A 26,415-nucleotide genomic window follows, 5' to 3' on the forward strand; every position below is an offset into this window, starting at 1 on the left:
GTGTGTGTGTGTGTGTGTGTGTGTGTGTGTGTGTGTGTGTGTGTGTGTGAATATCTGAGAGTCGGTATTAAGGCATCCATAATTATAGCATTGAAGGTAATTTATTCAAGCATACCAGTTTGTTTGATCTGTTTTGACAGTTGGCAAACTAGCAGTTTGAGTTAGATTGATGCCTCCTTGCGTAGGTGAAGAATTCCTTTGAATATTCTGTCTTCTTATTTTTTTTTGTGCTAGAAGATAATTATGGGAAGATTTGGACAGGAAGTGGCTTTGCGAGCTCCAACAGGAAATACTAATGTATTAAAGTAAAGGCGGTTTATAACAGAAGGCCTGCATTAGAAACTGGGGGCATGTAGTTTGACAGGCGCAGGTGCGGCGTGTCTAAGACTGCGTTGCATTATGGGAAATGTAGGATCCAGCGTTTTGGAGCTTGAGCCATACCAGGTACTTAAAGACGGGAATATTTCAGTTCGTGCTGCTTTGTTACTGAGCGATACCTCAACTTTGTACATGTTTTATTTTACCATCAACAATCTGTGGCAGCATCAGAAGTCTGTAGGAGAAAGCACAAGCAGCCCACGTTCCCTGAGCACAGCTCTTGTGGTTGCTGCAGCCTCAGTGGGCTCATCAGCTCCAGAGCCGCCACGACACCCTGACGGAGGACCACAAGCTCCAGCTTCAGAGATCTGGACTTGATTACTTGGCAACTTGCACTGATGATGGGCAAAACCAGTCCAAAATGTTTCTTCTATTTAAAGATATCATCTGAGGAATTTTCATCTTTATATGGTTATGTTGTAGTGGAAAAAAAAACATTCCGTTAAGAGAATCAAAATGACTGACTCTGGGAATGTGGTTTTTCAGGAAAAATGTCTATGCGCCAGTTCTGTGATCAAGTATGTTATTTAACTCTTAAATTTCAATGTAATCCTTTAATATGTGGCGAAAAGAACTACCTGATGGCTTCTAAAGCAGCTCTGTTTTGAAGCACTTTGAGAAGACACTTTATCTCCCTTAACTTATGAAATGTGCAAAAATCCAGAACGGAGTCCATGTTGGAAAAACACATCTGTAGTTTCTGATGTGGCTGCCAGACAGACACCTGAAATAGACATTACCCAAAAAATCAAACAGGAACGTGCTGCGCTGCTATATTAAGGCATTTTTTTTCATCTCTTAACATGTCCTAACCTCAAAACCTCAACGCTCAGCAGTAACGACACATTGTGCAACAACAAAGCTCAGTCGGCAGTGCTATCCAACCTGTCTGGGGAGTGTTTTTTCTTTTTCAAACATGTTTATTCTCTCGCGTCAAGTCGTATCGTGTCTCTCATTACTTTTCGAATCGTAAAAAAAAAAAGAAAGAATCTGTTGTGTCCAATTCTCCTCGCCTGCAGTCCGTCCGCGCACGCTGGCAGTTTGTGAATTTATTTTCTTTTTGTAATTGGTTTTGGTAACAGCATATGCTCACCAGACGCGCTCTTTCGCTCTGCATGTGTGTTCGTGTTCGGAGATGTTTGGATAGCAGCGATGTGGCAGAGATAACTGGCAGAACCCGATATTCCCCAATAGCTTTGCCCTAAACCACAACATCCAGCTCTCTCCGTGCTGTGCCTGCCTCTCACTCAGTGTATCTTGAATTTATGTAATTGTAGACTTGAGACATCTGTCAAAGGCATTGCATTCAAGCGAGCCAGGGCCTATCTCTGAAAATGTCATTATGCTCGGTTGCCTGGCCCATGCCAAGAAAACATTCAGACTTTGTACCACGGTATTTTGAGAGGGACAGAAAACCGCAGAGAAGGAGTTTGGTTGTGTAAACGCCGTGTTGTGACTCGCGAGCCGGCGGAGGGCTGGGCCCCGGCTCTTGCGGCTGTTCAGAAATAGTCGGTTTTTCGCTTTGCGGGGGCCTTTTTCGCGGCGAGCTGCCGAGCCCAGTGCCGTCGGGACATCCTGGACTCTGGCAGGGCGCGAGCATGCGGCAGGAATGAGGCCACGTTTATGGTCTTGATTGGGGTCGCGCTGGTTCCTGACCTTTTTTAGACTCAGACGGGGATGGGAAGAAAAAAAATAGAAAGTGCCCCGGAGAAATGGAGTTAAAACAACAAAATTCTCTGATTTCGTGACCTCCTAGCTTCCCTCCATTAATAGCCCTCTCCTGAGAGAAGCTCCCTCGCTTGAGTACACAAAACATATCCAGAAATATGCATGTCTGCCGTGGCACTTTTCAACTACACATCTACTACTTTAGCTGCTCTCTGTCAACTGAAAAATGTAATGATACACCCAATGCTCCGATGAAGGATTGTTTTGTGCTGTCTCACGCATGGCAAAAATATCTTGAATTGCATTTCTTTTGGAAAACCTGTTTCAGCCATCAGTACTGCCATGAGGAAGCTGATCATCTGCACTAAGAGGAGTCCCACATTCTAGACAAAACGTCCTCCTTTAGGGGCGTAGAAATTAGGCAGATTGCCCTGCAAGTGGAGCACGCTGGTTCAAGCGCCCCATGTCTGCAAGCACCCGTCCTGCTGAAGTGTCCTTGAGCAGGACACTGAACACCCCTGCCAGCTCCGCTAGCTCCGTCCTCTCTGAACTCTGACCTCCCTGGAAGGGAGGCAGGCAAACTAAAAGAGAATTCCCTTCGGGGACCAGTAAAGTGTGACATTATCCTGCTCCCCCCCTCTCCGAGTCTCCACTACAGTCTGCCGCTTGTCTGCCCCCACAGAAGCCGCCGCCGCTGCTGGGGCCACCGGGGGAGCTGCTTGGGGAGCCGCCGGAGGGCCAAACGCTGCTTGCCAGAAGACCAAGGAGCACGATGTGGTGCAGCGGCAGCGGGTGGTGGACCTCTGGAAGGACGGCAAGTCCGAGGGGGCCATCGGGCAGGAGCTGAGGATGCCCAAGTCCACGGTGCACAGCATCATAGTCAAGTACCGCCTCAGCAACACGGTGGAGAACCTGCCGCGCAACGGCCGACCAAAGAAACCATGAGGGGAGGATGAGGGGACGTTTGGATGAAACATCCAGGAATGTAACAAAAAATGGAGACAGTGAAAGCTGAAAAGGAGAGACGAATGCCTGTGGATGAAGTCCAAAAAAAGGGCCCAAGGACAGAGCACTTTGACACTGCTGGAATGTGAGGAACAGAAAGGGAGAAGTAAAGCTCACTGGATGGATCGAATAAAGATGGGAGGCAAAAAGGAGAGGACATGAAAAGTGAAAAGTCGTGGCGGCACTTGAAAGAAAACAAGCAATCAACTGCAGAGAGAGAGAGGGGGGAGAGAGCTGGCTCTGAGATTAAGCACTAATGATGCGTGGGGGTGGGGGGGGAGGGACAGAAACAAAGAGAGATGACCTGTCTGGAACAAACAAATCCTTGCGTAAAGAGAAATGGCGCTACTGAAAAAAAAAAAAGGCCCAAAAAGCTGACTTTGAGAGGAAAGATGTCTGGACTGAAGGGTGGAGAGAGAGAAAAAGAAGACGGTATGTTAATGCAATCACAGGTTTTTCAGGAATTCAGATATGAAGGCCGAAATGAAGAAGAATGCAGAACAAAGAAGGACTTTTTTTTTAATCTTTCTAAAACTCCTCAGACTGATTTCTCGAGACTTTCTCTTTCTGTTTCTCCCTCTGCGGCGAAAAAAGAAGATTTCCCCCCGGATCAATTCTTCATCCGCTGGCTGAGTGAACAAGCCCATCCCCTCGCTCTGACCCTGTACTCCCTCATTCCTCCACAGGCCTCAATCCCTCCGTCTCTCTTTCTCAGTCTCACGCATACGCACACATAAATATATATATAAATATATAAATATATATATATATATATACAGCTATATACACTGTGGACCTCACACACAACCTGAAAACCTGCAAAGAACTTCATTCATCTGCCTAGTGCAGGCACATGAAATCCTAACTCTGAAGAGAAAAGGGATGAACTGAGATTATTTTAGATTAGATACATTATCTATCAGGAAAAAAAAAGGAAATAAGGGAAAAAGAGAGTTTTCTAAGTCCTGAGTCCAACTAAGCATAGGAACAAGAACCGTCGATATAAAAAACGTAGACGTTGCCTTTGTCCAACGGTCAGTAGCAACGTTGCTCTGGCCCAATTGAGAAATGTACTGTATTAAAAAGCATATTTACTATTGCACCTTTTTTTGTGGGGGGGGGGGGGACTCAAAAAGGGGAATATCACTCCTCTGATCACAATATATCACAAGAAAAGAATATCTGTATTTACGAGCTGCTCTTCCCAAAGCTAAAGACCGTAATCTGTCATCGGGAGAAAGAACAACGGGGACTCACTTTGAAGCTCGCGGAGACATTTTTGGTTCCTGGAGCTTCTTTATTGTGACAGTGTGATGGATTCCACGCTGGAGAATGTCCCCCGATCCCCGAGAAATTAAAACACTCTGGACTGTGTCATCGTTTTTCCAGCTCAGTGTGACATCACAGACTAAGATGGGGTTTTTTTGCCTCGTTTCTGGAAGGAAGAGAGGCGAACAATCAGTTTCACAGTCTGAATATTTCTAGGCCGTATGAGTATTTGTAAGCTAACAGTGAGTGGTATTTCCCTTTAAGCCGAAAGGACATAAAGACCAGAGAAGTGTGGCATGGTGCGGCCTGCAATGAGAAGGTTGAGGAATGCTGTATGTGAGTGTGAATGTGTCTGTGTGCATGGTAGCATTTTTTTAATCAAAACTGGGTATCGTTTAAAGCGTTCAATATTGGTGAATATAGGTTTTTTACAATGTTTTCCACAAAACGTAACAATACTTTACGTTTATTGGAACACAAAGCAACCATACAAGAATTGTACTTAAATATGATACAGTCTAAGGACCCATTCACACCAAAACACGTTGCCAAAAAACTCAACTCGCGGCTCCTCTCAGCAGAACGTTTCATCATCTTTCCGCTCATTGGTTCGTTTTTTTACGCTCTGTAATTTTACCGTTTCCGTTCAGTCTCGCCGGTCTCATCGACATCGTTAACCAGCTGCAGGCAGCTGTTTTTTGTTTTCAGTGAAAAAAGCTCCAATACATCCACTGTACCCTACCGGTCCAGCACCAAAGACACGGACGGACGACGTTAGCGACTATAGCTGCTGAACAAAGTGGAGCATTCAGCAGCTAAAGGGCCAGAAAAGTCCTTCAGGAGTTGGAGGAGACCAAAACGGAGCTAAAAGGAGAGAACTTGCACGCAATTCCAAATGAATGGTGATGTTGCTCCTTGTCTGCAGGACGTTTAAATAGGCAACTCACATTAATCAATTAATGTTAATCATTAATATCAACCTCACAAGATGATGTGTCAATGATGGGATGCTTAAAAAAATCAATTAATACAGGTTTAAATCAAGAAATACCTGATCAGTGAATAAGTTACCGAGACGAAGAATCTGACCAAGAAAGTCTTAATAGAAAACATAACACGCACACAGGGCATAGACATGCATGTAAATCAATTTTTTTTTTTACCGAGCAATCCTTGTTTGATTACTTACAAACTCTTGCAACACATGGGTCTGTGCAGATCTTTTCAAGTCTCAGCTGGGCAGACTTTTGATTCCAAAAAAAATCAAACTTGTGCTTTTATAGATTCTGAACACTTTGACAGTTCAGAGGCAGAAGGTTGTTCCCGATGAAAGCTCTTGGCAACGATACACTCACGCAAACCTGTGTTTTCCTGCCAAGATGGCAGCGTTCACTCCTCTCAGATAGTAGCGGGACCTACAGGGAGAGACGTGACGGCCAGGAATGTTTTATTGCCTTTCTGGGCTCGAGACGCTCTATGCATGGAAGTCCCAGAGTTCCAGGGGCAGTAGATGAATATGTTTTAGGAATTCCTTAAGATGTCGTCCAGGTGTGGGCCGTTGGATTCATCATATTATTATTTTTTTTAACTGTAGCTGCAAATATCACGGCCAACCTATTTCGTCTGTGTGTTGAACAATGTGTGCTGCTACTGTGAAGAAGAAGAAGAAGAAGAAGAAGAAGAAGAAGGGATCTGTATGAAGGCAGATGGAGGAGTTTGGAGGGTTAGATGGTGAAGTTTTCGCCGAGTGAATTTGGCTTCGCAGAGCGATTCTGTTATCTGGCCAAAACATATTGGCTTGTTTATTTATTTTTAATTATGCTTCCCCGTTTGGACGCGTTATTTATTTTCTTTGTCCGTCTGTCCGTCCCATTCTCGTGACCTCGTTATCTCAGGAACGTCTGGAGGGAGCTTCTTCAAAATTTGGCACCAACGTCCACCTGAACTCAAGGATCACCTGATTAGAATTTGGTTATGAAGGTTCACTGTGACCTCACACACATTCCATAACTCAATAATTCAAATGCTAATCATGACACACAAATGTCCAATAGAATAAAACGATGAAGTGATGACATTTAGGACAGACATGGATGTAAACTACACCTTGACGAGGCGGTATATATCATTTTTTAAATAACCATATATGTTTTTTATAAGGATCCTTTTAATTCGTTTTTTGAACATTTATGTTCTAAATATGAACCGAGCGGGATGTTTTACAGCTGAAAAATGTACTTATAATCGCTCTCTAGTGGACAACGGACGTCATCACATCTTTTTGCATTTCTGCACAGCACTGTCTTTCTGTTGCATTGGCCATGGCGACGCATCGGACAGGCTCTATTTTCTCGTCCTGTCTTTTTCCATCTCATCATCCCTCTCTCTTTCACGTCTATGTCCTCTGTCTCTTTTTTTCCACTCCAATTCCTCGTGCTCTTTCACCCAGTCTTCACCTCGATTTGTTTTGCTTCTTATCAGATTTTGTCCGCCCACACACACACACACACACACACACACACACACACACACGCGCGCTCACTGACTCCGTCTCTCTTCTTCCTCTTCCCCTCTGTTGGCCTCCGCTGGCAAAATGCCACAAGCTTCCCCATAAGTGGTCCCCACCTCTGGTTCTAGAGACACACACATAGTTAGACCCCCCCCCTTCCTCCCAAACGTCTTCAGCTCAATACACTCCTTATCGCAGCTTTGATCTGCACAGGGGTGTCATGTCAATTTATCTTTCCCAGCGGCGCGAGTGAGAGAAGTGCGCTGTTGGTCTATTCCTGGCTTTGTTTTGAAAGGAGCGCTAAACTCGCCGTTCCACTCCCCGAGCAGATTCACGATAGCGCACAAATGTGGGAGCCGCAGAGCCCTTCGCTGGCCAGCTGTGCAGACGTGTAGAAAGAAGTTCATTTCCGTGTGTTTGTGTGTGTGTTGCACGTTGCAGGCCTCACTTTCTCCAGGTTAACAGTTATGCATTCTGGGGTTTTATCAATATTGTAAACATGATACTGTATAATGTAATATGACACATTGATTAACTGTAATATGCAAGCTTGCTCATTATAAAGATGATCAAAGTATATATAAGCAAGGCTGGATGCACTTTCATTGGGACGCCTCGGTTGCATTATCGGTGCATAAACAACGTCCAGATGATTGGCAGGTTGCCATTTCAGCACCAGAGATGTTTTTTAGATCAACTTTGCTTTATGTCGCAGAGGAGGACGACATTTATTCTCGTCCTTCTTTGTCAGCTCAAGAGGATCGTACAATAAACTCAATTGCGAGTGGGAAAACTCAAAATAGGGGTAAAACTTTGGATAACATGTGAAACAATGACTCTATATGCTTGGAATAGCTGGAAACATGCACCTAAGAAACATCCACAAAACATAAGGCTAGTAGTAGTAGTAGTAGTAGTAGTACGTCCAGATGTCAAACCTATTGGACATTGACTCTACTGCATACATGAATCCATAGATCCATCCATAGATATCCAAAAGATGTCCCAGGGCGGGACTAACAGTCCCTCTGAAGTTGCATGTTTTCATGTTGTTGAGGGTCACTTTTGTTCCCGTTCGAGCGGGAATTTTCCGTTTTTCAGCAAGCGAGAGAAAACGTCGAGGCCAAAGAGGCGCTGCATGTTGAACCGACTTGAACTGAACTCACACTCTGGCGTCTCCTTCTCTCTCCCCCTGCAGTGTTGAACGGGCCTCCCATGTCTGTGAAGAAGGAGCGGGAAGCAGAGCTGCTCCTCAACCGGCGGGAGCAGCGCAGCGGAGAGGTCATCTGTATCGACGACTAGACTACACACACACACATCCGCACACACACACACACACACACACACACACACACACACACACACACACACACACCCACTGTAAACCATCTGTTGCAAAGATATCGTGGTAAACGCTGTTCAGAACATTGAACTACACATCCAGTATTAAAACTAATTGACTGGCTTAGGGTGCACTTATTGCCCCACTTGTGATTGTATACTTGCTTCATTCACATAGACACACATCTTCTAAAACTAAAACGTTGCAGACTGGTACAACCCTAAAAACTACAATCACACACACATACAGTACACAAACGCACACACACACACACACACACACTTAAAGTGCATACAGTCCATATTGTCTCATAACTTCATGTGACCTTCTCTTGTCTGCCTCAAACCATTATACTCCTCATAAGTGGGCCTCTTCACACAGGCCTCCTCCTCTTGGGATGCTTCTAACCTCAGCTACACACACACACACACACACACACACATACACGCTCAACACACCTCAATCCTAAAAACATTTAGATCTCACAATGAACCATGTAACCTTCCTCCTCCTCTTGACAGAAAGCTGCATGTGAAACTAAGAACACTCCATCCCCTGAAGCATGCGCTAATCACAATAATGCTGACTCGTGGAAAGGACAAAAAAACAAAAAAACAATGGCGTCAAGCTGTGCCTCCAGTCGTTTTAATACTGTTTCTAATCCTCCCAGAAGAGGCTGAACCTTCTCAGTCCGAGCAGCTCCAAGCACAGCTCCAGGTTTCTTTTTAGCTTTTCTTTTTCCCTCCAATGGTACATGTTCAGATAAAAACACGCAGATATGTTCATTATGTTCAGGACTTGTTCGACCACATTTACTTATTTGCCGCCATCCCACCCCGCTTTCCCGGGTTCTAGTTTATGTAAAGAGCTTTGAGGTATTTTGGGGGTTATGACGCTATTTTTCAGAAACCTCCTATGAATGTTTATAACCTTTTCATAAGCAGGTCAGTGTTATTAAAACCCATCCATCACCTTGAACACTCCTCTTGACGACCCCCTCCTCTCCCTCTCCTCCCTTCAACCTCTCTCAATTGTTTTCCTCCCCCAACTTTCTATTTCTTTCCACAAAATCCTGTGATATACTTTGCATATTTAAACAAGCTCATTCGTGTTCTCTTGTGTTTTTACTCCTGCGATTATGAGTGCCGTCGTCGTCGATGTTGCCGTTGTTCCTCGCCGTTTGCTATTTGAGAAAGAGCTTCTACCAAAAGAGACGGTTTTTTTTTGTAACGAGTAACTACGCAAAAAAACCGATCCAGTGTGTGCGCGACACACAAACGCACCACTTTGCCATGTTCGCCCTATAATTGCAAGAGAGTGCAAACGAAGACGTTGAGCTAACTTCAGAGGTAGATATATGACAAGGAAACGTGTTTTTCTTGCTTGCGTTTTAGATTTGGGGCTTGCAAATGACATATACATATATAAGAAAATAGGCCATATGTAACCCTAAATGCTTCTATGAGCGGAAATGTATACTATCGTACCCCAGTAAAAATACACAGTTATTATCTGGAAAATCGAAGGCTGGAAATCCATTTTATATACCGCATCATTAAAAAACGCCTTAAACATAGCTGAACAAATGTAAAGTCATGGAACTGAATTAAGAACCTGATGTCAACCTGTAAATCCTAGTCAGAGTCTGCTTTAAGTTAAAACTTAAAAAAAATATGATAGTTACTGTAGGAGTTAATTTATCTCATGAACCCTGGACATTTTATGCTGATCTTCCCAGGAAATAGTCAGAGTCCATTTTACCAATTATGTTCCACACAGATGTTTTTGCAACCCCTGAACTAAAATGTTAAAATGTTCTTTTTTCCCCCCACTTTTACTTTGTCCTCTCTCCAGATTTTTCTGTGTTCATTTCTGGGTATCTTGTGTACGTAGTGGTGCCGATCAAATGATGAGTGGCAGTGAAACATGTCGATGATGACGCACCTTCTTTTTTTTTTTCTTTCTTTATTTTTTTGTTTGTAATAAAACTGAATGAAATGATAAAAAGCACTGTGTGTGTTTTTTTGGAGATGGTGTTTGTATTTCACACACACTGCCATGCCTTTTAGCAAAGGATGGTAACGTTGGTTGGTCCGTTATTTTTTTATTTTAGTTGCCAGATCTCGCGAGAGTCTGTTGCTGAAACACAAAGGTCTCGCACAAAGTTAATTTTCGGAAGATGGTTTGTGGAAAAATGGGTCCAATATTTACTTTAGTGACTGTGGGTGACAGAATCGGTCATAATCCGTGTTCATGTTCACTTCTCCCATTGGAGGTAATAGAATCAGCTCCTGCTGCAAGTCTCATGGCAAAACCCACATGGCGAATACAAATCACATACTTTTGCTTTTTACTTTTAGTACACACTGCAGCTGCCCTTACAAAGTACGTACTATTGCATGCAGTATGCATGACAAAAGTACCAGGATGTTCTACTACATCCAGTTGCATTTTGCAGAATGCTTTTCTGACTACTCTGACCCACAATCCTTTGCACATTAGAAATATGAGCAAGAGGGTCAAAGTTTAAGAAGCCATGTTATGAGTAAGTGGACTGTACCATTTGAATTCACACTGCATCCAACAGTACATACTATTTAATTTAGTTTTTGACCAAATACCTACAAAACTAATGGCAGCTTCAGCTATAATTAGGCGTCGTCCTAATTAGCATATTTAAGCATGCTAACATGTTAAACTATGTCTGAATATGGTACATTGTACCTGCTAGACACGTGAGCATTGTCATTGCATGCTGACCTTGTAAAAATACCAACTAGCTAAATGCTAATATACTCGCGTTGTATTCTGCAGCAGTGACTTCTGAATGTACCTCGGACGTTATGTTTTATGATATTTAAAACGTTGAGGAGAGAGGCTGAATGCACTGGTTATAATCTCCTGGAGCAGACTGAGGAGGACTTCGCGGTGTTGACTGACACAGGCTGAAAAATGGAACATTTAGATAAAAAAAAAAAAAAAAGAAGGTTGAAGCATCACTTTGCAGAAGAAAATGTACTCCTATTTATCTTTTGGTTGATGAATGAAGGCAAATAAAAAAAACATCACCTCTGATTTAGCAAACGGTCGTCTTCAGAGATCATTAATTGCCGTCAATCTGCTGTGGTGTCTGTGGACGCGAGGAGGTGTGGGCGGCTGTGAGAGCGACGCAGTGATTCAGTGTCTCCTCTTCACAGGCCTTTATCACACTTTATAATGTCTCTCCCACACACACACACACACACACACACACACACACACACATAACAACAACCTTGAGGAGCAGATGGTTAGTGATTCATGATGACCAAAAAGCTAGGAGTCTCCCTGCTCAGTATTTACTGTTATCTCAGCTTTATGATTCCTAGAGGCCCCTATGGGGCGGCTGTGGCTTCAGGAAGTGGAGCAAGTCGTCCACTAATCACTAGAACGGTGGTTTGAACCCCGGCCAAGTGTTTTTGGGTAAGATACAGAACCCCCAATCTGCTCCCGAAAGGCTGTGCCATCGGGGTGAGTGTGCGTGGATGAGCATTTAGATTAAATCATGATGGGCAGGTTGACACCTCCCATGAACGCCTCTGCCATCAGTGTGTGTAGCATGTGTGTCGTGCACGAACGCAAGTCCATTTACCATCAGGGAAGAGTCTGGAGATTAGGACGACTCCCTCTCAGTGCGCACTGACAGGTTCATTATGGAGAATATATTGACTGTTTCCTGTGAATGCTCCTCTGTACTGTACATTCAGACATTTATGTTTCAGGCGTGACGTTTTTATGTGGTGAAACTTCAGAAAGTACTTAAATGGCTAAATGTAGGACATTTTAACTGGTATTGTTGAGAGTATAATTAAACCAAAGTATGTCGTATTCACTCTCCAGATGGTACTGATAGGTATTTGTTTGCGATGTAAGAACATTATTTATATATTATTGCATAAAATGGACATCAAACTTGCAGATACAGCAAAACAAAGTTGTTCGTTTGATGAATTAGATGACGTTTTGCAGTTTGTGTGGTACTATTTTTGTATTTTTCCAAAGCTAGTTGCTAATTGTTGGTCTGCTGTCGGTGCTACTTCTTTCACATTACACGACGACCATCTTTTAATGCAAAATATACGCTTCAAATCAGCTTTAAATGTATTAAATGTACATTTTGACGACTCATTACATTTTCTGGAGGCACACAAGCGGTTTTTCATGAAAACAAATTTGAAGGAATTTCTCCAAAACAACAAAAAAAGTTTATTCAACAGTTATGAGTGAGTTGAGAAGACATGGAAAACAAAAAAAATCAACCAGGCATTGCATAAATCATAATTTTACAGAAAACTTCTTCACGAGACTTCACAAGAATTTCCGATGTGATCAAAAACTTTGAAATTTAGAAAAATAGGAATCGGGGCAGGGAAGTGTGTGAGACGGTGTGTGTGTGCGTGCATGTTTTTTCTCAAAGACTTTCAGCTATGTGGTTCAGGTTCAGATTCAGGAAGTGAAAATTTAGATGTCTGCTGGGGTTTGTGTGTGTGTGTGTGTGTGTGTGTGTGGTGGGGGGTGAGAGACACACAAAAAGGAAGAAGAGGAAAACAATGAGGAAATCACACAGGATATAACGTCTACATTGTTCCATTTGAAAACACGACTGTTTGGCTCCAATTAAAAACACTACGCTCGCTGCAGTAAAGTGCTGAGGAGGAACCGGTGCGGTCCGTCCACAAAAACTACTTATAAACAAGAGTGGGAGTGCTGAACCCACTGCTAGAAATACACACTGTTTGTATTGTAGCGGGGGAATATTACAGACAGCAGCGGCGTATGAGAGAATGGAAGGAATTTCATTTTCTAAAAATAAAGAAGTGACCGAGAAACCTTTCAGAACAAACATCAGATGCTTAATATGAATATTGGATATTGGTGAATCTTCCTAAATCAATTGTCTGCGAGGTCATCAAAGAGTAATTTCCCAAGCCTATGATGGCAGGTTTGATCTTCTCCATGGTCCATTGGTCTCTTATTATATTAACACTATTCTTAACACCAGTAGTATTCTTTTTCTGACCGAAATTCTTTTTTCAATACAAAATCTGTGTAATATTTAATATCGGCTCTTACTTACACTATAGATTTGGACTTTTCCCAATACCATTCAATAGTTTTCTGATGATTCTCAATATGTCTCGGAGGCGATGGTTATTGTGCCATCGAACAAACAAAGGCAGAAAAGAGAGACGTGGCTATATTCAAACCTGCATGCTCTCCATAAGTCAAGCCATTAATACTATACACACAAATACCTCACAATCAAATTTGACCTTTAAAAAAAAAAAAAAAAAAAAAAAAAAAAGAGCACAAATTCACATCTATGTTATTTAAAATGTCAAAAGTAAAATGTGTGTGAAGTACATACAAAGTGTTTAAAGACTTCACACTCAGGCACACATTGCATTGTATAGGATCACGTAGACCACTCGTGTCGGGATGTGACGCTTGCAGGCGTGCTCTCAGCTTCTTGAGGCACCGGTGATATAAAAGTGGAAGGTGCATGCACAGCTTTACTGTCAGTCTTAATAAAGAGAGTGTAAGCACATTTTTATTACGTGATACGAAGGCTAAGATGAACATCTTTTTTTTGTTTTTTTTATATATGAAGCCCTTTATCAACAGCACAGCTTCCACCACGTCTGTTCTCTCGGCAGACATTCATCGAGGCGTTTTTGTCCACTTTGGGTCTTGGCTTTAATCCAAAAGTCTGTGCGTTCCGAAACAGCAGCGCGAGTAAAAAAAAAAGACACACAAAAAAAAAAAACAATTCCACAACAACTTCCACGAACGTCAGGGTCGTCTTTCAAAGGCTAAAGTGATGCCCACGACTGCTCGTGACTGTTTTCGCCAAAACAAAGAATCTCATCCATGAGTTCATTTTGTTGTTCTCAGACGAGAGCGCCGTCAGTTGACTTTAAAGATGCTGAAGATGTGAGGCGAGGCCGACGGGTTGCCCAGAGTGTGGAGTCTGAAGGAGGAGCCCGTGATGGCCTGCAGCTCCGTGCCTTTGTCCAGCCGCAGGAGGCCGGACACCTGGCAGGGCTTCAGGAAGTGGAACGGGTGCGGCCCGGCGGACGGGGTCGTCCCGTAACCCTCCATGCACTGCAGCTTCTGAGGCCTCTGGCCGCTGGTCACCACGTCCAGCTTCACGTACTGAGACTGCTGCTCGTTGAACAACACCTGAGGAGACGGAGAAGGGACGAGAGAGGTGATCAGACACAACTCGTTTCTATTCAGAGGAAAAAACCCAACCAGACCCGAGGCCCCCGCTATCGTAATTCTTTCTTTCTTTCCTCTTTTGCGGAGATTTTCTCCAGACCTGTTGACTTGACAAGACCGAGGTCTGGCTACATGAGATTACCCGAAACCAGATATCCACCTCTCCCAAAATAACATGATGTGTACCAGTACACTGGGACTGCTGTTTGTACAAAATCAAGGCTCTTTTGAATTGTTCGATACCAGCGCCAAGGTTTTGGTACTGATAATAAAAACCTTCGTTCAATACACACGAGGAATAAAATAGTCCCATCTCAGCCATACAAGGACTTTAAACTACATCTCTTCAATTCGAAAAAGTTATTGATTTCAATTCGCAAATGTCTGATAAAAGACAAAAAAAAACAACCGAGACGACATCTAGTACGTTGGCTTTTGATACTCAGTGCCATGTAAGGAACACGAGGATGACGGGAGCCATGTTGGTGCGGTTTGTCAATAAACTACAACTCCCAGCACAGACTCACCTGGCAGAACAGGAAGTAGACGCCCGCCTTCTCCACGGTGAAGGTGCCTTGTTCCTTGTTGTACCTCACCGCTTTACTCATATTCAGCGTCCTCTCCTCCCAACCCTTTATCACACCCGCCTCTCCCACTGACACACACACACACACACACACATCCAAGGTTAATCATCCCGCAGACAAAAAAAAGTGACAGATTATCTTCCATCCCTCCTTTTTACGACTCTTACCTTGCTGAGAGGAGTCTTTGGTTACTGGTGGAAAGTAAAAGAGACATTGAAATGGAGAGAAAAGGGAAAGTCAATTAAGATTTTATGAGTGCAATCGTATAGGGGTGTATGATTGAAACCACTTCAGCAGATGCTACACGAGACGGCTATAAGGGGTCTGCCAAGCCACTTACTCTCGAAATGAGACGCCGCTTTCTTTCCATTTCCATTCCTCCCTCGCAGCGCCCCCCCTTTCGGAAAAGGCAAGGGAGAGACAGAATATGAACGGCAGAGGAAATACGTCTGTGGTTTTCTTTTTTTTTGATAAAACAATCATTCCCATCTGTATCTGTCTAATGACGTGGTGTGTTCATTTGCAAGCATTTAGATTCAACCTGGCTCTTTTTTTTAACGTGGTTAGCAGATGGGCACAAGGGTTTCCTGTCACATGCTTCAATATATTTCCTCAAACTGCTATTTTCAGTCAAAAGCGTGTGCCTCTTTTTTTTTTTTTTGGTGCCTGTGGGGGCTAATCTTAGTGCCAGCTGGTCGCAGTCATCTAGAAAATGCAGAGAAAGAAGGGAGATTAAGTGAAGGAGGATGGAGAGCTTTGTGTGTGGGGGGGGAGACAAGATAGACTGCGGAAAAGTGAAAGCATTAAATGTAGCCTGAGAGACAAAAGCTTTAGAACACTAAATAAGAGAAATGAAGTGCCGGAAAGAGAGAGAGAGAGTCAAAAAGGTCTTTGGCTGCTCTGTGACCCAAAAAGAGTTGATTAAGAACAGAGTGAAGCAACAGCTCTGGCCCACCGCTCGGATAAATACAATAAATAAAACACAACGCTGAAAGGCCGGAGCTGCAGAATGCCTGCTCTTGTTACTCACTAAAGGTTTATTTGAGCTTTTTTTCAAATCTGGGCCTGCGGGGAGCGATTTCAGATGCAGATACAACCCGAATACTGTGTGCACGCGCTGAGAAACACATACTTTATGTTTGGAGACGGAGTGGCCAAACACCGGGGCCCCCGCCACCGTACAGGAATATTAAGTCCCTGCTAAAATAACTCACAGGTGGGTGACCCTGTAGATTTAGGATTTGCTACGGGCGAGCGTAAAGCCCTCAGGCCGGCCCGAGTTTCCTGAGGCTGTCAGTCACAAGGAGAGAACATAACAGCAGTGTCCCTCTGAAACGCTGCACCGTGGTGGTCAACTTTCCACAAGCTTTTTTTTAGTCCCATCGATGAGCCACGACTTTCTGAAACAGCATTTAATGCATTTTTGGAAGACAAAGATACCACTTACTAAAGAACAAAAGGCTAATATCTGCAAGGATATTGATGTAGATGTTTGGGCGAGGCACGGCGCTCTCTAAAAGAATCCTTTTTTTGTCAAATTTGGGACATTCGCTCAAAAGCGCCTTCGAAGGTTCACTCTCGGGCAGAATGTGAACAATCGAGCGATCCCGTGATGGTGACGCAAGCAGAGGCTATAAATACTGCAATGATAGGTCATCAAATATCACCGCTTTCACAACAAATCACAGTCTGTCGTGTGCTCGGGAGAGGGAAAGAGAAAAAAGAAATCAATTTCATTGCCCAAAAGCGTGCAACAAGGCCTCGCTCTCGCGCCAGCTGGTTTTTCTGGGCTCTGGGGCCGTTCTGGTCAGACCTGTAATTTCTGAAGCAGCCATCCAGCTGCCTACTTTTTCCTGTGTCAACTTTTAGCAGTGGGCTGCGCCTGCGGCCCCGCTAGACCTGACCAAAGTGGCATGTGGGCCAAGCCTGGCCAGCGTTTTGTGTTAAATGTTCTTACCCCCCCCCCCAACAGAAACAGCAGAGCACAGTTGGTAGCTATTGTGTCTGTGGTGAATTTGGGGCGGTTAAAAAGCAGAAAATGCTTGCTGTGGAAGACTTTTTTTGATTTGCAGTACCGTCTCTCTTCACTCTCTGTCCCACCAGCAGCTCTCTCTTCTCCAGAATGAGCTGAACAATGGCCTTCCTCTGTGTATTGACCTGTTGAAAGAGAGAGAGAGAGAGAGAGAGAGAGAGAAGAAGAAGAAAAAGCGCACTATTAACAAATGTCCGATAAGTTTATTATGACTTTTGTCTGGCACGGATCCCACAGACGGCCTCTTCCAGCCAGCCACATAAACAGGCTCGTCTCTTCCAGTATCCTGCTTCAGAATAGGTCCACCACTTCCTCAGAGACCGGTTGCGACACCTAATACGCGCTTTTAGTGCTTTGCATTCCTCACATCTTTTTTACTCCCGTTGCTGAGAAAGAAATGAGTTGGGGTTTTTTTTTTTTCTGTCAAGCCAGCAAAGTTTTGAGCGAATGACCGAAGGAGGCCCCATGTGAAGTGACAGCAGCGGAGGCTCAGAGAAAAGTCTAAATTTACTGCTACTGTGGAAATGGAGGCATGCGAGTTGCTCTTCGCTCTCCAGACGTTCACTCGCTGGCTCTCATCAGTGAGTTGGCCAACGGTCAAATGGACAGAACGGGCCCCCCTCGGGAAAGGCTCCAGCATCAACACTCCACGTGTCCAATTTTGGGGTGTGTGTGTGTGTGTGCAGGTCTGTCAACATGATACACGGCCAACCTGTCCTCCTGATCTCAAATCCAGTGCAACCTGGTTTTGTAAATACTGTGAACTTGAAAACCAGAAGAGTTTCCATCAGCTCCTTTTTGGCTGCTTTTAAGAGAAATGAATTTGCCTTGTGATGCAACCTCATGCTGGAGTCTTAACACTTGCCCCAAGTGCAAGAAGTTCTTTTTAAAAACAGCACATATGCACGAGATTGCAGTGAAACTTGGGACTGACCCTGACCCGTGCATGAGAAGCTGCATGTGCATGTTGCAAAAAAAAAAAAAAAAAAAAAAAAAAAAAAAAGCTTTTACACTTGCCACACTTTATCGTCCAGGCCTCGTTCATGCCTCAAGCCTCTGCTGCAGTCAGTTGGGTATGAAGTGCTCCTCACGTGCCAAAATAGTTGAGGCTTTCCAGTGAATTGAGATAAAACTGCAGCACAACTGGCACCAGAGTAATTAAACATGGCGGAGGGAGGGGAGGGGATGTTGGCCACAAAAAAAATAAGCTGCAACTCCACACAACCTGACTGCACTTATTGGTAAGCAATAAAAGTGCCAAGTAGAGGAATGGTGCAATATAATAGAGTACGTGCAAGGATGTGGGGGGGGGGGGGGTGAAGTGTGGAATTGCATTTTTTTCTATTCCATATGCCCCCCTGCGAAGATCCCCGTAACCACAGCCCCCCCCCCTTCCCCCAAATATAAGTTACATAACAAACACATTAAGGTCTGCAGGCTTGTAAATATTTTTTGTTGTTGGGACAAACACGCTGTTCGTGTTCTCGCAGGCATGTCTGGTTATTTGAGTGGGGACACAAACCTGCTCCATGCGGTCCTGCAGGATCTTGAAGGACTGAGACAGGTCCCGCGTCTGTCGCCAAGTCCACGCCGTGAACAGCGCGCTGCACGCGGCCATAGACAGCGCCACCAGGGCCAGGGACGCCCAGACGACCCGCAGCTTGCGCACTCGCCTCCTCTGCAGAATCCGATGCATGGTTGGTGCGGACCGCTGCTGCTGGTGCTGCTGCTGCTGCTGCTGCTGGTGCTACTCTCCGCCGCAGACCGTCCGAAAGCCCCACTTCAACTTCATTCCAGCGGAGCGCGAAGCGCCTCCAAATGCGTCTCTGTCCAAACGTCCATTTCGGCGAGAAAGACGCGCGCGAGTGGACAGCCTGCAATTAAAAGCCACCGCTGGCAGATCTTTGTTTAATTCTCTGACAGATGAGGGATTTTAACGCAACAAAACATCCGAGCTTTCCTCCACACGGATCAAAGCCACCATCCTCCCGCGTGCCTCCAAACGCAAGAAAAACTGCTACTCGCGCACATCAACTGTTGCATCCATCGCCTTGTGATTCGTTGACTCAGCGCTCTTGTCTTCCCTTTAAACAGCGCGCTGGGGGGTCACTCCATTAGACAGACAGAGCACACATAAGCTGGAATCCACACGCGCGCACACACGCCCGCGCACACAGAGACTTGGAGGTGAACTTTCCGCGAGCTCTGATGTTGTGATAACAGTACAAGCCAACGAGGTGAGCGTAAGAAGAAAAAACCATACGAGGCGCAGCGGGGCTTCCTCTGCTGCCCCACTCACTCTCATCAACTCGCATGCCTTGGAAATATGTGCCAGTCACGCGTGTAACGGTTCCGTTTGTAACCACGCGGAGGCGGTAGTGTATAGGTAGTGGATGGCGGGGATGACGCTGTGCATCCAGTGCACCATTACCGGGCGAGCCAACGACTGATATTGATCCATATGGACAATTTCTTGATCTGAAACATAAAAGAATATCTTCCAAAGATATTATGATCCATCTGCGCATTGCACAATTGTCATTTCCAACCTCATTTAGTGTGCATATGTTTATGTTTTATTGTTTTTTTTAGTATGTACACTGAGCATCTTTGAGATTTATTTCTGATTTAAATTCTCATTTGAACATTTTATTAGGACATTTATAGGCCCGCTATAGGTAAAGTGCTATTGCATTCCATGTATATACCATATGGTATATACATTTCTATATTTTGATTTCAGTCGTTATTTTTCCAAATGTGAATCATTTTGAATTTACAATTAGATACGTTTATAAAAGAAAAAAAACATCTATAAGTCTGAGGTTTTATTCTTTAGAGTCAAATGGACAGAGCAGTCAAACAAGTATACAGAGTAGAACACTTGGCTTTCAAGAACAGGAAGGCTGAAATACATTTCTCATGCAGGTTCTAGGCTAAAGGTAACATGGCTTTAGATATTTAAGTATCAGGATTTCTGGAACAGCAGGGAGCGTTTTGTGGCCACTTCAAACAAGTCCCCCCCCCCCCCCAACTATGACCATCTTTATTTTCAACTTCAGAGACAAAATCCGATCCATTTGACACATTTAACATGTAGGCCTCTGCTGGCAGAAAACATCAATGACAACACGTATAGCGTTTGAAAACACAGTCGGCTATTAAGAAATGATTTCACATATGAATACTGGGATACACACTGAGGCTCTTCCTGACAACTTAACCAAAAGTTCACCAAAGTATACTTACACTGACTGTTACACTGTGCAGTACTTTCACATGCGTGGGCACACACACACACACACCCCCTGCAGACTAAATCTGAATCATCTGTTCCTGTCTTTTGTATTCAAAGTTGCTCTTCAAGGTGATTTATTGCTATCAGGTATCAGGGTTTAATCTTGGACTTTGACACTGTTTTAAGAATCCATGTTGGGAACAAAGTTGTATAATTTACAGCTGGGGGCTGTAATTCTGAGGTTATAAATATCCCTTCATGTTCCCTTGACTCTGTATCGAGCATGCGCTCTAATAGCACAATGACAGCACATTCAATGCATCAGGAGAAACTTGAGACCTTGGGTGCAAAGAGTACTGCAGCACACTTTGAAGCTAAACTCTGAAGTGTCTCTTCATACAAGATTGCCCAGTTCCAACTTTTTTTGTAGTTACATTTTGCACTTTGAAGCAAACATGCATAAATAATATCCCAAAGATTAAAAAAAAACTGCATTCTTTATGCAATTGAATTATTTTGTAAAGTATGAAATGAAAAGCAAATTGCAAAAGCTACAAAAAAGAATCCGTGGTTTTTACTTGTTTAGAGTTACGGAAAAAATAAAATAAATATAACCCACAACTCAGACTGTTTTCATTACATTGCTGGAAATGATACAGAAAGCCTTATTTTCTTTTTTTTAAATTAGACTAGATATGAAACAGAAGTGCAGACCAGAATTATGCCCCTTTTCATTTTTGCAGGACAGTTTCAAAGACACGGTATATGAGCCCAGTCTTTATTTTCCTAAATTCCACCAGATGGATCATTTATGTCTGATTTTAGGTTCATTTCTTTGAAACCAGTCCAAAGAGTTTGTTGTATTTCTCTGCATTCCTTTACTTACACAATTTCATCATTTAGTACATACAGTAGCCTACATAGATTCAAAGGAAGAAAACAGTGCAAATACCTGAACATTGTGCTTCACAACAGCTTTACAGCACTCCTTATCTGGTAGACGAGGGGAGAGGTGACTCTTTGGTTGCTGTGGTCATAGTTTACAATACATTTAAAGGGATAAGATACAAAACTCACTCTTTTGCATCAGTCATACAATAAAATGTACAGTACATATTGGCTTTGTAATGCATAAGGTTTTTGTGAAATTTTGTGCAAAAAAAAAAAAAAAATCTATTTTCTAGATTATTGTGTGTCAAGACTTCCACCAAAACCCACACACCCCACCACATACACACTCCTGTCAGACCTTTCTCGTGCCCATATGTACACGTTTTTTTCACAAGAAGAGAAGTTATGTTATTTGATCCATTTAACACCGAAATCAAAAGCGCTCGAGTCAAAACATATCACAAGGGAAAAACACTAAACATAGATTTCAGTGCCTCGGATGTACTATTAAAATGTATTGCGTAGGCCCCGTTCCAATACTTGTAACTGCATCCTTGACTTACTAAGTAATATGCCAACTGACTGTTTGTTAAACCCCCATTTGAACTGGAACAAGGCACAGCAGGTACATGGTGAAGCGGTGTGCATTAGGCTGTAGTAAGACCGATACCGCGTATATATAATGAGTTTGGAGGGTCTTTTTGTTTTTAGCGGTACCAAAACCAATAAACCCAACGTTAGCTGCAAACGTTAGCATACCTGGCTAACTACCAGTCGTAACTGAGCATAACTGCATTATTTTGTGGGATTACAAGTTAAATTGGGATGAAACATCAATTGCCAAAATGTGCTATGTCAGAGTTTAGGCTAATGTTAGTGCTTCTGCTCATTTGATTTGAAGTTTTCACTCCAGCAAATCTAGTAAACGGAATTTTTGCCTGGAACATCTAGCTTTAGCCTCAGTCTTTTAACTATATACGGTGTAGGTAGAAACCATGTGTACATTTTACAGGGTTTTTGGTTTAAAGACAGCTGAAGCATCAAAAAGTTGACTAATTTGCTGAAGCTAGCTAACTACAGCTGTTATGTCCCGCATCTCGAACGCAGACTGGCTAATCATAGCATAGGCCAGCTTTAACAACTATCCTGCTGTGCTCCATAGACTCTCATGCAATTGTTTCAAGTTGTATTCATTTCCAGACGGATTTCGAGCTAGTCATGGTTAAACTTGCCTCGGGTAAAAGTAATAGTGACACCTGTTACCGTTAGAGGTTGACTGTTATACCGTGTAGTAATCATATACACCTCTCATAGAAATAATCATTAAAACAGATGTTAAAGACACAAAAAGCAACACTGGGCAGAACAAGGCGAGTTCAGTTTAAATAAGTCATGTTATTTAATCTGGATATTTTGATATTCGTGTGGCATGCACTACGTCATAGCACGATGACACCACATTAAATGTACTTTTGTGTGCAGATTTTGCACATTGAAGCAAATATACATAAATATTTTACAATCCAATACCCCCCAGAAGAAAAAAAAAAAAAAAAAAAAAAAAAAAAAAAAAAAAAAAAAAAAAAAACTAAAACCGCAAATTTTCATCCAATTAAGTCAAGTTAGTGTCAGCTAATAAGCTAATGCTAGCTGACAACAGCTACTAAAATATCACAGTTTTTGTCATTGCAGTCATTTGCTATAAATGAGAGGCCTGGTTTTCTTTACCTTTGTGTGTTTGAAAGATTTAAATTGTAAGTGCCATTGTTACTGTTGTAAACTGCATATGTGCTGTGCTAGCATGGAAACTTAATTAGCGTAGTAAAAGTAGCTAAGGGGGAGGAGCTTAACAAACAGTCAATTATTCTAATGATCTGCTTTTTGAGAATTCGGCTTAATGATTGTCATTGTCGAGTTTTGGAATGGGGCCACTGAGCGGTGCTCTGTCCCTGCACTAAGTGACCTAATGGTTGCAAAGGTCTTGCCGTCGTGAGCCCAGATGTCGGGTTAGGGTTGGGCCAGATGCTGCAGCGCCTCTCCGTCGCAGCGCATACAGTGGTAGCCCATGCTAGCCGTGATGTCGACGCTGCCCTGGCTGAAGTAAAAGTCCAGAGATGGTTTGTTCCAGTCCAGGACGGTGAAGTTGAGCTGGTTGCAGCCGGCAGCGAGGCCCAGCTACGAGAGCAGGAAGACGGACATGAGGGACAAAAAAAAAATATATACAAACGCTACGAGGACACGTTACGCACTATTTTGCAGGACTTTCTTTGTAGGGAGAGAAAAGAGGCCCACGGTTCAACAAGTACAGTGCATTTCCATGTCATTAATGTCACAGTTAAATTAGGGATTGCTGTTTTACTCACCTGAGCTACCTTGCTCATAAGTGCTTTACCAATGCCCTTCCCTGAAAGACAGATGTCATGAATTACTTTACAATTTCCTGCACATACAGACATGTTGTTTTTATGTTGCAGCTTGTTTTCTAGATAATAGACAGTGCACTGTACCTCTGAACTCAGGCATCACGTACAAATCCTCCATATACACGGCTCTGCCTGACCATGAGCTGTAGGAGTAAAAGTAAAGTGCATATCCAATCTTCGTGTGGCCTGAAAATAAAAAAAACGTGAAGGAACAGGTGATTTTAATTACAGTAATCCACTTTTAAAAGCAGCAGAAAACTTGTTTATTCATTCTAGTAAACATATTCTAATTAATTTGAGTTGTTTGTATAAGTCACCAGTTTGTTTTTCCTTTGCACTACATGCTTGTAGTTTCAGAAAGTGGCAAAAGAGAGATTCAATAATGGATTTGTTTGCAGGGAATCCCAGAAATTATTTGTTGTTCGTGTTGCTATATCTTGTTAATAGCTGGTAGCGGCTTGATTTCAGGATGGCAACAACAGGCTAGCATCTTTTTAACCGGTAGAAATTACCACGACATTTGTCTTTCCTCCATTTGGTGCGGTCATTATTAGGCCGATTATAACTTCCACAAGCTAATCTTTATCCTGTAATACAATTATACATTGGTGGGGAAGCTGTTTGACTATGAATGTGCTCTATTATCAGAGTCATGGGCGTAGTAAGTCAGGCAGCCATTCCTCAGTTTGGAGTCAGATATCTGAGGCCTGTGGACAGTGCCCAGCTGGGCAGCAGAGCCTATGTTAATGTTCTCAATGCTGTATTCTGAGGAAAAGCAGAGCGTTAGCCTTATATAAGCAATTTGTTACGAGAGAGGCCTCATCAGCAGTGTGCCGTTACATTAGGTAACATAGCTAATAAATATAGACTAATGAACCTGGTAACAGGCTGAGAACAAGTGTTACATGTTGCTAGCATTTTTATGATCTAATTTACTGACTAATGTTGCTCCATATCTGTCTGATGTTGGCTGCTGAAAAATCTTGTTGGTTGAAAAATTGAACTATTTGCTGACAAGTTTGGCCTATCAACCTTATAAGTTATCAGTTATCAGGACTAGATGATTAATGGAGATAGATAACAGGAACAACAGCGTTGTGGGTGTGGAAATCTCAGCGATGCGTATAACGGACTTTTGAACTCAACGCGTAGGCTTCAAAAAGATGTGTCTGCAACAACCACAACAACAACTTCTTGGTAGTTAGCTGTTAGCGGTTAGCCAAACACACCGTCCACAACAATAAAAGTGAGCTGGTACAGCAGCGTGTGTACTGGTAGGTCCGTTAGCTGTTAGCTAACCACATTTATCTTTGTGAGCTATGCCTCTTATTAAGCAATCTTAAGGGTGAAGGACAAGCCATGATAATAGTATATACATCTAGAAAACAATGGCTAGATGTGTGGTTTAGAGTAGACTATCTAAATGAGCCACTTTAAGCAGGGGGAAGAGGCTCAAAGTCAAATTAAAGGATTAATCAGCGTTGAATTGCATAGTCAGGGAAAAAATGCTGCATGTCAGACTTCTGGCCACAGTCCAAACAGTGAGGTCGTTTAGAGAGTTTATAAAACGACCTGCTGTTACATCACTGATCAGAGCGGCTGCACAGGAACAGAGGTGTAGTTCTATAACAATGTTTCTTGTGTCATGAGAGGGTATTAGACCTTTATAGTTTGTGTTAAACTAAATATCTGTACACATCTACACGATTGCTTGCAGTTTGAGACGGTTAACAGTGTTATTGATGGTTCCTCCTCACCTTCTTTAGTTTTGTGCTGTTCTGGCACCTCAGCGACGATCCCATGGAAGAACGGGTTCTTGGAGAAGCCGTCCTGCTCCAAGTCTGCATATGAAATATATACATGTTTTATATGTTTATGCTTAAATAAAGCACTTTAAATTGCCTTTGTGTTACTGTGAAAGTTGAACAAAACAACCCTCAATACAAGGCCCATTCAGTAGCTTTTGATTGTATAACGATCTTAATCGATTGTCATGGAATTGTTCGCGTTGACGTAAATGTTTACGTTGAGCGTCTTTAGAGACGGCAGCCAAAAATCTCGCCAAGAGGTCCATTTATTAGCTGTTCTGGAGCTTTCGATCATGTCACATCATCTTCTTAGTTCATCATCCTCAAGGAGCAAACTTTGACAAAAAGTACAAAAGGTGCCAAGACAAATGGAAATTTCAACTGTGCGTCTGCTGAGGAAGATCATGTGGTATCATTGAAAGCTCCAGAAGGGCTACTAAATGGACCTTGTAGTGAGATTGTACTTTTTCCAAGGACAGTATTGAACTGTCCTACTGGGATACTGTCTGGATTCCACATTGTTCATTGTGAAATTGAAATAAATATAAATCATAAAGACAAAGCAGAGAACATTATATTTTAACAGATTATTTTCAGCACAGCTGTTACCTCTCTGTGTGACTTTCACGTGGTCTGCTACCTTCTCATATTCAGCCAACTCCTGTGAAAAACATACAAATGACATCACTTATTAGGCCAACTATTCCTGAAATATCACAACGTTTCCTTAAACACGTCAGTGAGCCTAGATGTCACTGAAACACTGAAATGACTGCATACCATAAGGTGCACACGTGCTCTAATAAAACAGCAGGTCGTCCAATAATTCGTCAATTATCATATCGAGGGACTAAGGGTACTTCTCAAGTCTCTTAATTGCATCCCCGTTTCCCTCACTTGCGTCCTTTCCTTGCGTCTTAGTCCCTCCCACCAGGGATGCATGGAGGAAACCATGCGAGGAGAGAGGAACGAGGAAATATGTTTTAAGAGACATGAGACGTCCT

General features: G+C 43.0%; 3 protein-coding genes across 8 annotated transcripts in view; 1 reads left to right on the forward strand and 2 right to left on the reverse strand.

The window, feature by feature from the left end:
* Window positions 1-8,775, forward strand: part of chd3 (chromodomain helicase DNA binding protein 3) — a 33,191-nt gene extending 24,416 nt beyond the window's left edge. For 4 of the 5 annotated variants that reach the window (XM_031850663.1, XM_031850666.1, XM_031850665.1 and 1 more), the window contains exon 40: window positions 2,729-4,169. In XM_031850663.1, the coding sequence (XP_031706523.1) occupies window positions 2,729-2,991 (263 nt within the window). In that variant the 3' untranslated portion in view covers window positions 2,992-4,169. Of the gene's footprint in view, window positions 1-2,728; window positions 4,170-8,027 lie in introns of those variants that run through there. The other variant, XM_031850667.1, reaches the window with a different exon arrangement.
* A 3,607-nt stretch (window positions 8,776-12,382) lies between these two features.
* On the reverse strand, window positions 12,383-19,404 carry tnfsf12 (TNF superfamily member 12). Its single transcript, XM_031851307.1, has 6 exons — window positions 18,574-19,404; window positions 17,095-17,176; window positions 15,360-15,416; window positions 15,187-15,210; window positions 14,960-15,087; window positions 12,383-14,393 (listed from the first exon to the last, which is right to left on the reverse strand). The coding sequence occupies exons 1-6, from the start codon at window positions 18,745-18,747 to the stop codon at window positions 14,118-14,120; spliced, it is 741 nt and encodes a 246-aa protein (XP_031707167.1). The 5' UTR covers window positions 18,748-19,404; the 3' UTR covers window positions 12,383-14,117.
* A 465-nt stretch (window positions 19,405-19,869) lies between these two features.
* Window positions 19,870-26,320, reverse strand: sat2a.1 (spermidine/spermine N1-acetyltransferase family member 2a, tandem duplicate 1). 2 transcript variants are annotated; one of them, XM_031851310.1, is made up of 6 exons: window positions 26,192-26,320; window positions 26,021-26,072; window positions 25,361-25,444; window positions 23,688-23,789; window positions 23,544-23,584; window positions 19,870-23,355 (listed from the first exon to the last, which is right to left on the reverse strand). In XM_031851310.1, the coding sequence occupies exons 1-6, from the start codon at window positions 26,192-26,194 to the stop codon at window positions 23,188-23,190; spliced, it is 450 nt and encodes a 149-aa protein (XP_031707170.1). In that variant the 5' UTR covers window positions 26,195-26,320; the 3' UTR covers window positions 19,870-23,187. The 2 variants fall into 2 exon arrangements, with proteins under 2 accessions (XP_031707170.1, XP_031707169.1); XM_031851309.1 differs by lacking the exon at window positions 26,192-26,320 and having other exon boundaries at window positions 26,021-26,162.
* Window positions 26,321-26,415: the final 95 nt, after the last annotated feature.

The sequence above is a fragment of the Anarrhichthys ocellatus genome, unplaced genomic scaffold (assembly GCF_004355925.1).
Source record: "Anarrhichthys ocellatus isolate YVR2014 unplaced genomic scaffold, GSC_Weel_1.0 scaffold11, whole genome shotgun sequence".
Lineage (NCBI taxonomy): Eukaryota > Metazoa > Chordata > Actinopteri > Perciformes > Anarhichadidae > Anarrhichthys > Anarrhichthys ocellatus.